Source organism: Fukomys damarensis, unplaced genomic scaffold, assembly GCF_012274545.1.
Source record: "Fukomys damarensis isolate Sample0158 unplaced genomic scaffold, DMR_v1.0_HiC HiC_scaffold_19, whole genome shotgun sequence".
Classification (NCBI taxonomy): domain Eukaryota; kingdom Metazoa; phylum Chordata; class Mammalia; order Rodentia; family Bathyergidae; genus Fukomys; species Fukomys damarensis.
In genome coordinates this window covers 64,081,866-64,094,867 of record NW_022900931.1, presented here as the reverse complement: position 1 = coordinate 64,094,867, position 13,002 = coordinate 64,081,866, and the positions used below count along the sequence as shown (strand labels likewise).

At 53.3% G+C, this 13,002-nt stretch overlaps 1 protein-coding gene across 1 annotated transcript in view; it reads left to right on the top strand.

Moving 5' to 3' along the window:
- The window catches only part of Lig1 (DNA ligase 1), a 37,518-nt gene extending 25,268 nt beyond the window's left edge, over window positions 1-12,250 (top strand). The window contains exons 19-28 of the mRNA XM_010640809.3: window positions 820-915; window positions 1,134-1,244; window positions 1,781-1,852; window positions 3,890-4,034; window positions 4,190-4,272; window positions 5,457-5,609; window positions 7,103-7,156; window positions 7,818-7,961; window positions 9,907-9,999; window positions 10,135-12,250. Coding sequence (XP_010639111.1) covers window positions 820-915; window positions 1,134-1,244; window positions 1,781-1,852; window positions 3,890-4,034; window positions 4,190-4,272; window positions 5,457-5,609; window positions 7,103-7,156; window positions 7,818-7,961; window positions 9,907-9,999; window positions 10,135-10,215 — 1,032 coding nt within the window. The 3' untranslated portion in view covers window positions 10,216-12,250. The remainder of the gene's footprint in view (window positions 1-819; window positions 916-1,133; window positions 1,245-1,780; window positions 1,853-3,889; window positions 4,035-4,189; window positions 4,273-5,456; window positions 5,610-7,102; window positions 7,157-7,817; window positions 7,962-9,906; window positions 10,000-10,134) is intronic.
- The last annotated feature ends 752 nt before the right edge of the window (window positions 12,251-13,002 follow it).

Here is a 13,002-nt window from a genome sequence, read left to right as displayed (position 1 = left end):
AAAAAAAGTTAAAATGATTGGGAACAGGGGTCATGATTTTTCTTGAGACAGGGTCTTGCTCCATAGTTCAGGCTGGCCTCAAACGCACTGTGTAGCCTGCGCTGGCCTCAAACTGACGGTGACCCTCTTGCCTCAGCCTCCCGGGTGCTGAGATTACAGGTGTGTGCCACCTGGCCTGACGCTCATGATTTCAGATGTGTACACACAGCATTTCCGGCTGTGCGTGGTGCAGTCTTCTAGCACCTGGAGTGGCTCTGACTCCCGTGACTGACTGGGTCAAACCCAGTTAAATTGATTGAGGCAAAGCGGTAGACAGCACCTCCTGACAAATAAGGCCGAGATCCCATCACTGCAAAGCAGAACCTAAGGAAAGAGATCTTCCTGCCAGCGACACATCAGCTGCACTCTATGTGACTTTAACCCTCAGCACACACACAAATACACAATAGGAGTATCAAATATACATGGCTTTTGAGATAACGTATATATGTAGATGCCATACGTGCAGCAGACTATTTCAATAAGGCAGCAGTAGAAGCCAGATTGATAGGTACAGCACAATAGCGTTTAGACAGCAGCAGGCAGGAGCAGGGCGGGGCAGGTGTGCTCAGGAGGGAGCAGGGATCTGGAGTGGAGGTGGTGACACTGGCAGGGCGGGAAGTGCCGAGGAGCCGGGAGGTAGGAGCTGGGGTCTCTGCACCAGTCCCTCCTCCCCACAGCTCCCTGAACCCTCACCATCGAGGGGGGTCTAAAGGGAATGGAGGGGCCGTGGCGGGTGGGCTCAGCTCTCACTTCCTCTTCCTGCCCCCTGCACGGCAGATCCATGTTCTGGAAGGCGGGGAGGTGAAGATCTTCAGCAGGAGCCAGGAAGACAACACTGGAAAGTACCCCGACATCATCAGCCGCATCCCCAAGGTGGGCATTTGCTGCATCTTCCCTGACCGCTGAGGTCCGGCCAGGCCGGCTCGGCGCAGTGGGCGGCTTAGGGAGGAGGCCAGAATACGTTTGGCTGCAGATAACACTCAGGCATGGCTTAAACAGATGTTTGTTCCTCGGAGTTTGTTTCCTCCTGTCCGTCTCCTGACCCCTCATCGTCTACGTCTCCTAAGCCCTGCCTCTTCCCTCGCTTTCAGATTAAACTCCCCTCGGTCACATCCTTTATCCTGGACGCAGAAGCTGTGGCTTGGGACCGGGAAAAGAAGCAGATCCAACCCTTCCAAGTGCTCACCACTCGCAAGCGGAAGGTAGCATCAGCCCCTCTGCTGGGTGGGCTTCTGCCCCCAGTCTGGCTGAGGGTCCTGCCTCGTCCCCAGAAGGGCAGTGTCGCTCAGGGTGGGATTCCCTCAGCCTTCGGCGAAGTGACTTTGACGTCAGGTCGTCACGTTCTCGTCCCAGCATCTCGGCGGGTGTGTGTGGGGTATGGGTGTGTCCTGCAGCTCTGATTTTCCTATAATAGATCATCCATCCTAGGAGCCCCCGTGCCTTCACCCAGCAGGCTTCCCCTTTATCTCCGATTGGTCAGATGTTTGATCCGCTGCTGGTAGCTGCCAGGGAGGCCAGGAGAGCAGCTCTCTGGGGAGGAAGAGTCGGGTCAGGATTAGCTGAGTGCTGCCCAGACTAGGGCCCTGGGACCAGCGGCACTGCCACCTTTGCAGGTGTGCGGCCGCAGCTGAGAAGCAGAGAGCGATGGGAGAGTGGCTGCTGCCCCAGGGACAGAGCAAGGGCTTCAGAGGGCCCTGCCTCACCTCCTCCCTCTTCTCGTTCCGTTCTGCCCCGACAGGAGGTGGACGCAGCAGAGATCCAGGTGCAGGTGTGTCTGTACGCTTTCGACCTCATCTTCCTCAATGGAGAGGTGAGTCCTGGCCCCGGGACTGGGCAGCCAGCAGGTGGCGGCCCGGCAGCTCTGGACTCTACCGTGTCACTGAGCTGGGCGGCCGTGCTGAGGCAGTGGTTCTCAAAGTATGGTCCCAGAACCCTGGGGGTCCCCAGGCCCTCCTCCTCCTGGTTCACATCTGTACAAGGCGGGTCTCGCTGTCTGCGGCCAGAGCCACACCGTGCAGCATCCGAATATAGCAGCCGATGTGAAAAGAATGCACAAAAATGCCACACACCCCTTTCCTCGCTGATTTTTTATTTATTTTTATTTATTTATTTATTTTCTCACTGATTTTTTTAAAGATGTGGGTGTTTCATAAAAATTTGGGAGCTGGGATATAGCTTGTGGTAGAGCCAGTTGCTTCGTCTGCTTGAGGCCCGGAGGTGGATCCCTAGTACCACACACACACACGCACACAATCTGAGCAAGCATGTTCTACTTACTATTTTTTAAGCGAATGAAAACCTATTCTGTGACTTCCCCATTTGTAATCTCTAATGTGGTAACTATCAGAAGATGTCGCCCACCTACGCAGATCTCTTTGGAGTGACGACTCAGTACTGAGTGTAAAATTGGTCCTGAGCTTGACAAGCTTGAAAACAGTTGTTTCAGGATACTGGTTCAGGATCTTGAGTTCCCTGTCCTGGGCGCATTCTGGCCCTGGGCCTGGAGAACGGAACCCATCCCGCCAGCTGGGTTGGTGGGTTGGGGGCCAGGTGATGTGAGACTTTTTCTTCCCTCCCTCCCTCCCTTTCTCCCTTCTTTCCTCCCTTCATCCTCTCTCTTCCCCTCTCCTTTTCTCCCCTCCTGCCTGCCTTCCTTTCCTCCTGTTCTTTTTTTTTTTCTTTCTCAGTACTGGGCATTGAGCCTAGGGCCTTCACACGGAGCTATGCCTCCGGCCCTTTTTCATTTTGACACAGGGTCCGGCTGAGTCACTAAGTTGCCCAGGCTGGGTTTGAACTCATAATCTTCCTGCCTCAACCTTCCAGAGTTCTGGAATTACAGGTGTGCACCGCCGCCACACCTAGCCTCTTCTTTTCTTACCTCCTCACTCTGCTTCTCTGTCTGTGTCCTTGGCCCTTGTGATGCCAGGAGAGGCAAAGCCCGCGTGCCAAGTCGGACTGAGCGTGCCCGTGTGACCCTGAGCAAGCCCGCCCTCGTCTGCAGGATTCCATAGAGAACTGGGTCAGTTCTGTGGGGACCACTAGGGCCCTAAAGCTGATTGTTCCTGCAGGGCTGGTGAGTTCGTTTTGGAGAAGTGAGCAGAGCTTCGCACACGCAGGCGTCATCTCATTCAGGCTCCGCCAGCCGCAGCTGCGAGCCGGGCCTAGTCCACCCTGCGTTCGCATGTGCGGCTCCTCTGGGACGGGGCCTCGCCCGTCCGCTCGCAGCCTGCCAGCCACTGCCTGCTCTGGGTCTGCAGCAGCAAAGCCGCAGAGCTGGGGAGACAGTGAGGAGCCAGCAGCACAGCCAGCCCTGGCCTCTTCGGCTTCCGCAAACACGGACTCAACCAACCTTGGGTTAAAAACATTTGAAAAAAGATATTTCATCTGTCCTGGACGTGTGCAGGGTTTTCTTGTCATCGGTCCCTAAAGAATGTAGGGTTTGTAGCGTTGACGCTGTGTATGAAGTGGTGTGAGTCACCTAGAGGTGCTTTGGCGAATCTGAGAGGATATCAGGTCTTGTGCAAAAGCTACGCCTCTTTCTGTAAGACTTGAGCCTCCATGGACTTGGATGTCTGCAGGGGGCGGGTTCCATTCGCCATGGATGCAGAGGGATGGCTGTATTTACTTTCTGGTTCTCACCAAGAAATTGGTGGCCCCTGGATTAATGTAGAAGATAGTTATCAACCTCATGGTCGTCAGCTTCTTTTTTAGGCTGCTGCCTGTGAGCCTGTGATTCTCAGTCCTCCTGACAGCCTGGTGCCTCCCTCCCAAGGCTTTCTCTAAGCCACATCAAGCAGTGTGACTTGTATGTGTTTGTTTCCTTCACGGCCCCACCCTCTCTCCTCAGTCCCTGGTCCGTCAGCCCCTGTCACGGCGCCGGCAGCTGCTCCGGGAGAACTTTGTAGAGACAGAGGGCGAGTTTGTCTTCGCCACCTCCCTGGACACCAAGGATATGGAGCAGATCGCTGAGTTCTTGGAACAATCGGTGAAAGGTGAGGTAGCTGCTTTCACTCTCCCGGGGCCTGTAGCTTCCCTGTTAGCTGCATTGACCCTGGCTCTGGGCCCATCCTCGACCTTGTGTGAGTTGATGGGATCCTGCCCCGGGCTCCTAGGGCTCCCAAGGGCCATGCTTCTCTGTCTCCTTCAGACTCCTGCGAGGGGCTGATGGTGAAGACCTTGGATGTCAATGCCACCTACGAGATCGCCAAGAGGTCGCACAACTGGCTCAAGGTGATTGCGCCCACCCTGGCCAGCCTCAGTTCTGAAGTCTGTCCCCCCTGGGCACACGCGTCACGTCTGCAGCTGCGCTCTGAGCTCGGGAACCCGTTCCACCATTCCATCCTTGGTTAGCTGTCCTCGCTGTACAAGGCTTGGTCAGTGAGGGCGCCTGGACTGAGCCCCGGGGACTCTGGGGTGGGCTCTTCCTTGTCCCTGAACTACCTTCCCTGGCAGGTGAGGGACGCAGAAGGGAGTCAGCTGGGACATGAACAGGACTGAGTTGGGCAGTGAGGGGCACCTGAAGAGAGCAGGTCAGCCCAGGCCTGGTGCAGGCTGGAGGACTTGGGCGATGCAGAGAAGCCCCTGGAGGCAATGCTTGGGTCAGGACCTGGACAGCAGGAAGGGTTTGGCCGCACGAAGATCAGGGTGGGTGCCCCACAAGTGCAGAGGTCCTGAGGGAGGCCTGGGTTCGGTGTACGCAGGGAACCAGGGCAGGCAAGGCCATCCTGGAGCAGACAGCAGGCCCTGGCTCATGCGGCACCTTGGGAAACTGGGTTTTCCTCCGGGAGTTCTAAGAAGCCGGCATAGTGTGGCCCGAGGAAGTCTCCGAGTGGTCCTCGGGCTGCTGTGTAGGAGTGGACAGGGCTAGCACGGGTGAGGGGGGAGCAGGCTGGGGGGCTGCTGTCCGGTACGAGGTGCCAGTCTCGAGTAGAGAACAGTGGGGCTGGGTGAAGGGAAGGGAGCGAGAGGTTTGAGGGCTGAGCTGGCCAGGTGCTTGCCGCCTTTTCCTTTGTCCCTGGACCAAGCAGGTGTGAGGTGCGTGAACACCGTCCACTCCCAGGCCGAGTGCCTGCCTGGACAGTCGGCGATTCATAAATGTTTCTTTTTCTTTGGTGCCGGGGATCCAACGCAGGTCCTTGCACTTATGAGGCGGACGGCGGAACCATCATAAATGTTTTTTGAGTGGACAGAGAAGTGTTCTCTATGTGGAGAGACTGAGAAATCAGGTTGACTCAAGGCACCCACTTTGCCTTTCTTCCCATTTCCTCTGCTTGAAGCTGAGAAGCGCTCTCCACCCTCGTCCTCCTTGAAGTGACCGCCCGCAGTGCTCTGGACACTCAGCCTCACCCCGTCCCTCCTCAGCTCATGGCGAGCTCCAGCAGGCGGGGTGCCCTCATCTCTTGTTCCCTCCCCAGCTGAAGAAGGACTACCTCGATGGTGTGGGTGACACCCTGGACCTCGTGGTGATCGGCGCCTACCTGGGCCGGGGAAAGCGGGCCGGCCGCTATGGGGGCTTCCTGCTGGCTGCCTATGACGAGGAGAGCGAGGAGCTGCAGGCCATATGCAAGGTCCTGGGGACTGGGTTCTTGCCACGGAAGTGGGAGAAAAGTAGATTCGACTGGGGCAGACTTGTACCTAGCAACCTGGGGAGGGCCCAGACCCAGAGGCGCACGCCAGCCGTGTGAACTGCTGTTTTCTTAGTTCAGGTTTTGTTTTTTGTTTTTCCCTTATTCAATAAGTAACTTTTACTTCCTATGAAAAAATGAGCTAGTACTGTAGAGAAACGTAAGGAAGCTGGATCCAGCTGCAAAGAGTCGCGGCCGAAGTAAGATCTTTTCTCCCGTGTAATGAGCGCGGAGAGGCAGACGTGTCCAGTGTCGTTAGGATCCAGGCCGCTGCTCTTTCCCTGTAGTTGTTTTGGTTATGTGCTCCTGACCTCGTGGCATCATGGTTCCAACCTGACCCCGCCTGGGTCTGCGTCAGCGGTGAACAGCTTCTGCCTGTCTCATGGGTTGGAGATTTACTCCGTGGCTCATTCCTACCTGCGAGAGATTCTGGGAGATTTGTTTTTTGGTTGTTGTTTAAAAAAAAATTTAAATGTGTACATTATGATTGGATTTTCCTGTGCAGATCCTATATCTAGCATATTTGGGTCTTTTGCCACAGAAACGAAAGTATCACCCAGAATCCCAGGGCACCGTTGTAAGCATTAGTAACCTTAGAGGGAAGGTTTTTATATTTTTACAAAGTTGAAATTCTCTGTCACTTCGTTTTTTCCTGCCTTTTTGTTCTATAAACACTACATTGAAATGTTACTGTGCACATTTAAATAATATGGCAGCGTGATCCAGTGCCTGCACGAGAATTCTGGAGTGCTCGTGTCCCCATTTCTCGAGCCTGCACCCTGTCCCTCGACGGCTGGGCTGCAGCCCTTGGTTCTTAGGAATTACACCGGTGCTTAAAATGCTATGAACTCAGAAATCAAAGTGATTTTATGATGCACCGTATCTTGGGGCACCGGTCTGCACCTATTCACCTTGTCCATTTTAGAACAGACCTTAAAGGGCTAACGGGAACAAAAGGCCAAAAAGCATTAAAGGCTCTCAGTGCAGAAAGGGCTTTCCAGGTGCAACTTAATAGCACTGTAGAGATGCCCGTCTTGTCTCTCAGCACCAAGTGTCCTTACTGCCTCTTAGCCTCTTCCGTTTGGTAGTTGAGAGGAACTCTTGTCAGTCTGGAGACTGAAGGTGACAGTTCCTGAGCGGGTAGGGTATTGGTGAGCATAAGGGGAGGACGGTTTCTTCAAAGCAGAAGGAAGGAAGGAAGGAAGGCTGTGAGGAATTAGTGGAGCTTTCTGGGAGGTGAGTTGTTTCCCTTCGGGGTGGCCTGGGCTGACCAAGCGCCTAGGACTCACAGTCCCCTCCCTCGGGTGTCTGTGCACGCTGGGTGGACAGTGGGTAGGGTCTGGCCGGCACACACATGCAGGTCCTTGGGTGGCGGCAGCGGGGAGGAGGTGTGCGGTGGGCGGCTGGCCGAGCTCACCTTCCTCGTCCCCCTGCAGCTTGGAACGGGCTTCAGCGACGAGCAGCTGGAAGAGCATCACCAGAGCCTCCAGGTGAGCCTCGGACCGAGGTTCCTCGGTGCAGGCCCTTGGGCCTCACGCTTTGGGCCGGGGTGCAGGGCAGTGGGTAGCAGAGCTGGACTTAGAGCCCAGCACGCCTAAGTTCCTGCTCTGCGGGACGCTGACTCGCTGGTGATCTGGCCGAGGGGCCTGGTGTCCCTGAGCGCAGAGCCTGAGCTGTCCTTGGAGCACCACGGGCACTGCATGGGAGCTCCGGAGCCTTGGAGCAGGGGAGCGCTTGTCATTGTGACAGCAGGTGGATTTGGGTGTGAGTCTCTGTCTCTGTCTCACTCTCAGGGTGTCTTTCCCTACTCCCCCGCTGTCTGGGTCACTGTCGCAGTAGATCTGGGCCCGTGTCCCCCGCCACACACGTATCTCGGACTCGCCTTTCCTCTCTGTCCCTCGTCCTCTCCCTCTCTCCCCTGTCTCCCTCTGGGCCTCTGCCCCTTAGGCGATGAATGTCCCATTTCCGCTCCCAGAGCCCCTCTTCCACCTCCTGCTGTCTCCCATTTCTGTGTGCTCTCTCCGCCCGCATTTTACTTTAAGAGGTGCCTCTTTCAGTTCCTTCCATTCCCCCGCCCCTTCACTGCTAATCTGGAACTTTTGGCTTGGACTTTGAGATCCAACGCCCTCTCCTCTTCCACTGCTCGCCCAGGCCCTGGTGCTGCCCACCCCGCGTCCCTACGTGCGGGCAGACGGTGCTGTGGCGCCCGACCACTGGCTGGACCCCAGGGCCGTGTGGGAGGTGAAGTGTGCTGACCTCTCGCTCTCCCCCATCTACCCAGCCGCCCGCGGCCTGGTGAGTACCTGCTGGGCCTGGGAAGGAGCTCGGGAGGGAAGTGGGGCCCACATCTGCGCCCCCTGTGCGATGATCGAGAAAACTGACATCATTTGGGTGTCAGATAGTGAAGTAGAAAAAAAATTCCTCAGTAGAAAAAAAAACCCGCAATGTTGTTCCCTTTTGTGATATAATTTTGCCTTTGGCTCTGAAGATTTTTTTCTTTGTTTTGTGGTACTGAGGACTGAACCCAGCATCTGTTTCTTTTTTTTTTTAATTAGAACATGTTTTCAGTACCTGTAGTTTACATTCATCCTAGGGAGTGGGTGTAACATGTACTTAGCATATTTTGATTTTTTTATTCCCCTTTCCTTCACCACCTACCTGTTTTCTCCATCTTTAGATTCTCTTTCCCCATCATTATTATTATTTTTTAGAATTTTTAGTTCATGTTTATGATGTACATTGATTGCATTCCTTGTGGGTATTTAATACACGTATTTAATACATGATGCATTTTAAGTCCGTTTATATACCCGTCCCTACTCCCACCCCCTCCCTTCGGCTCCAATTCCCTTTATCAATTTTTTATTTTGTTCTTTATTTTTACTTTATATCTCAAATGAGAGCAACTTACAGAATTTAAGCTTGTGTGTCTGACTTAGTTCACTTGACACTGTTTTCCAAATGTGTCCGTTTTCCTACAGATGTCTCAGATTTATGTTTCTTAATAGCTGAGCAGTATTCTGCTATGTATAGATACCATGATTTAATTTAAAATTTAGTTTTTTCATCCATTCATCTGTCGATGGACACGTAGGCTGCTTCCAGGATTTTGCTGTTATAAATTGTGCAGCTGTAAATGTTGGTGTATGTGTAAGGCTGTGCTGTGATGCCTTTAGCTCTTTCGGGAAGATGCCTCGATGTGGACCCAGCACCTCTGCACTGAGCTACCTTTCTAGCCCTTTCCGTTTTTCTCTTTTGAGAGCGATCTCACTAAGTTGCCGAAGCTCTGCTTGAACTTGGGATCCTCCTGCCCCAGCCTCCCAGAGTGCCGGGATTATAGGTGTGCATCACCATGCATGGCCTAACCTCTGAAGTAATGTTTACAACCCCAAGATCTTTTATGTGAAAGCCCAGCGCACTTGCCCCTGAGCTTGTCCTTCAGCAGCCACCGTTACTGCCTCAACAACTAGAATTTGTTCTCACACTACCTGGCTGACACCCAGTGGTTTGACCCTTGGGACCATGTGAAGCAATCTGTACGCAGCCGCGGGACTGAGGCCTGTGGCCAGCACTGAGACAGCTTTGCAGTCCTCGTCTTCCAGAGGACAGTAACGGTCAAATTTAAAAAGTTCTGCGGGGAATTCTATTCTTCAAAACTATTCTTCAGTGTGCTTTTCTGACTGCAGACACATCCGCATCCATTTCTAACGAGGAACTCCTGTCTTTGATCCAGTTTTTAATTTCTCATTCATGCTGTACAGTGGGGAGCCAGGGTTCCGTGGGAACTAGTGCAGGGGCCGGTGCTCACGGTGGCAATGCCGTGTCAGGACTGGCAGGTTGCACAAAACCGCAGAGACATGGTGATAGGAACGTGTTTCACAGCTGAAGAGAGAGTGCCGGAGAGAGCTGAGGTAACCGATCCAGGGCCGCGTAGGTTGGCTGCCTCCAGTGCTGCTCTGTGATACATACCCCGAGTCTGCTGTTGTCTTTCCCAGCAGAGCATGACGATAAGAGCAGGCATTTCTTAAGGTCTTACTGTGCCCCTGACACGGAGGATGTGAGCACTTTGTCAGGGTTTTAATCCTTGCAGTTCATTGCTCATGCCCATTCTGTGGGCTGGGAAACCGAGGCCAGGGTGAAAGGAGGAGGAAGAGACTGGATAGGTTTTTGCTCAGTCGGCAGACTGCAGCTCGAGCACCAGAGTTCTTACCACCGTGCTCCCGTCCCGACCCCTGATTAGGTGGACAGTGAGAAGGGGATCTCCCTTCGCTTCCCTCGGTTTATTCAAGTGCGTGAAGACAAGAAGCCAGAGGAGGCCACTACCAGTGCCCAGGTGAGACCCTCAGGAGGGGCGGGGCCTCCGGGGTGGGCTTGCCTGGTGTGACCAGCTTCTGAGAGAGGCGGTTTGGGCCTGGGCTGTGGAGGGGGCAGCCCAGAAGCTGCTGACCTCCCATACCCCTCTCCTCAGGTGGCCTGTCTGTACCGCAAGCAAAGTCAAATTCAGAACCAAGGCATTGACTCAGACTCTGACAGTGAAGATTTCTACTAAGCCCTTGTGCTCCAGGGCCGGGGTCAGAGGCACAGGGTACCCAGGAACGCGGAAGATCGGTGTCCAGTCTGATGTGTGTGCCACAGGTGGTCTACACTGGGTCTGGAATTCATTTGGTCCCTGCTTCCAATAAATCATTATTAGACATTGATAAGTATTATTAGCTCCGGGGGCAGAGCTCTGGAAGCCCACGCTGGTGTAGAGTGTGTCGCTGTCATGCAGCAGCACCCTCCACGGTGACGGAGGTGCTCTGCGCCTGCCCCGCACAGTGCACCAGCTGCCAGCCGCCTGCAGGGACAGCGTGGGATGTGAGGCCAGTGCAGCTGAGGCCTCTGATGTTTCATTTCCTTTAAATGGCTATATATGATGTCTCAGTCACTTTCTGGTCTCCGGGACAAATAGTCCACCACCCACAACTCGGAAGAGTCATTTCTTGGTGACACTTTTCGTCCACAGTTGGCCAGCTCCAAGGCTGGAAGGCGTGGTGGGAGCATCTGGGCGAGGAGAGCTGCCCACGCATGGCAGCCAGGGCGCAGAGAATCACGGGAAGAGCTGGGAGGGCACATCCACCCTTCTGGGGCACAGTGAGTACAGCAAGTACTGTGTGGCTTCCAGATCTACCACCCACAGTCTGGGAGCAAGCGTCACCTCTGAGCTGTCAGCAGTGTTGCAAATGCCACACCTAGAAGGCAGGCAGTGGCTGTCCCTGTTAATTGTTTAACACCTACTCTCCAGCCTAATGCCTGGCACAGGAAGGTGCTTAGTAAGTTACAGCTGAAGCTCGGGTCCCACTGGCACATCAGGAGAGGCCAGGGCATTGCTGCTGGTCACCCACCATGCCTTCACTCCCATCCCACCACCACCACCGGGCCCTGTCCTCCCTGGAGGTACAGATGAGCTCAGCCAGGCTGGGTAGCCCCATGCAGCTAGGCATGGCTTGGGTGAGGTGGCATATGGTAGAATTTATGGCCAGTGCAGTGGGAAATCTAGAATTAGGAGGAATCTTCTCAAAAGTCTGTTTTGCCGAGATTGTCACAGAAAGAACTGGCTGCTTCCTGGGGACCTGAAGCAGCACTCGGGCCCCTATCTGGAGGAGGGCAGACAAGGGTTCAGGTGGCCAAGGGAAGCAGAGCCCAGTCTGCATCCCGGAGCTGCCCTGCCACCAGCCTTAGGGGGATGTGGTGAAGCTCCTTTATTGTGAAGTAGCTCTCGTTTAGATTTCCTGTTAGCCCAGTTGACGGTATCCTGCCTGGGGCTGATTAAGGCAGTGCGTAGGAAGGCCACAGAGCAGCTGTCATCGTGGTCCTCACCTGACAGGGCTCACTGGAGTGGGCTGTGAAATCTGAGCCTGACCCCTAAGTCACGCTGCCTTCCTGCGTTACTAACCTGGGATCTCCCTCTTGTACTGATTCTTGCCGTTGATGGCCCCACTAGGCAGGTACTTCTGTTACTCCCCTTACCAGAGGACACAGGCACGCAGTCAGAGTTATATTCTTGGGTCTATTACCTGGGTAAAGGTGGGCTAGAATTTGGCTCCATGTGAGCCAGCAGTCACTGACTGCCGTGGAAAACTTTGTGTGCACCCGTGTGACTGTAGAACCTTCCGCAGCACGCAGGGATGCCGCATGGTCAGGTTAGAGTGAGGAGAGCACGCTCCTGGCTGGGGTATGTGGACACTGAAGAGAACCTGGAGTTGGGGGAGCAGTGAGATGCTTTCTTGGGTGTGAATCTTATTTATCCTAAAATTTGTCACAACCCATCAGGATGGGATGAGGATAGAGCTTGGCCCTGGCATACTTTGGAGGGCAGCACAAGAGGTTTTGTAAGAGGCATGGCAGGAAGCAGGAAGCAGCACTCACCACTCAGGCTCCCTTGTAATAGCTAGGTCCCAGTCATGTGACCACACAAAACTGTTCACATGGTGATGCCTATTGCAAAGGCTGCTGGGAAATGTACCTTGCCAGGAACCATTTCCCAGCAACAACCTCACTATGAAGAGACCACTGATTTTTTTTTTTTTTTTTTTTTTTTATAAATGAGCATAAAATGAGCCAGACTTGACCCTAAATGTTTTGTGCGTTACCTCCCTTAACTTATCTGACAAAAAAAATAAGAACCAAGGTACGTCATGTAAATGTACAAGATCCCAACGATGAATGTTAACTGTACTGTATACCTCCATGTACCAAAGCCAAAAAAAAACAAAAAAAAAAAGTATGGCCTCAATGTGCATCCATTTAGCTAGCTATAAATGTCTCTAGTTTCTCCTTTATGGCTGAGTAGTACTCCATTTTATTTTTTAAAAAACTTTTTGTTTTTAATCCAATCTCCAGTTGGTGGGCAATTGTGCTGTTTCCAAGTTTGAGCTATTACAAACTGCTGCTATAAACATAGGTGCGCATATATCGCTGTGGTATGATCCTTTTAATTCTTTTGGGAAGATACCCAGCAGAGGGATGGCTGGGTCAAACTGGACCTCTAATCCTAGTTGTTTGAGGTGTCTCCATATTGACTTCCACAGTGGTTGCACCGTCTGCACTCCCACCAACAATGAAGGGCTCCTTTCTCCCCACAACCCTGCTAGCATTTGTTGTCAGTTGACTTCGTGATAGCAGCCATTCTTTCTGGGGTCAGGTGGAATCTCGGTGCTGTTTCATCTGCATACTATAGATTTTAAATTGAACCTGAGACATCTGTAGATTCACAAATTTTCAATGCACAAAAACTAAATATTTCCAGCTTCAGACCATAACTCTACTCTTTTGAGTGTCTACACTCTTTATCTTT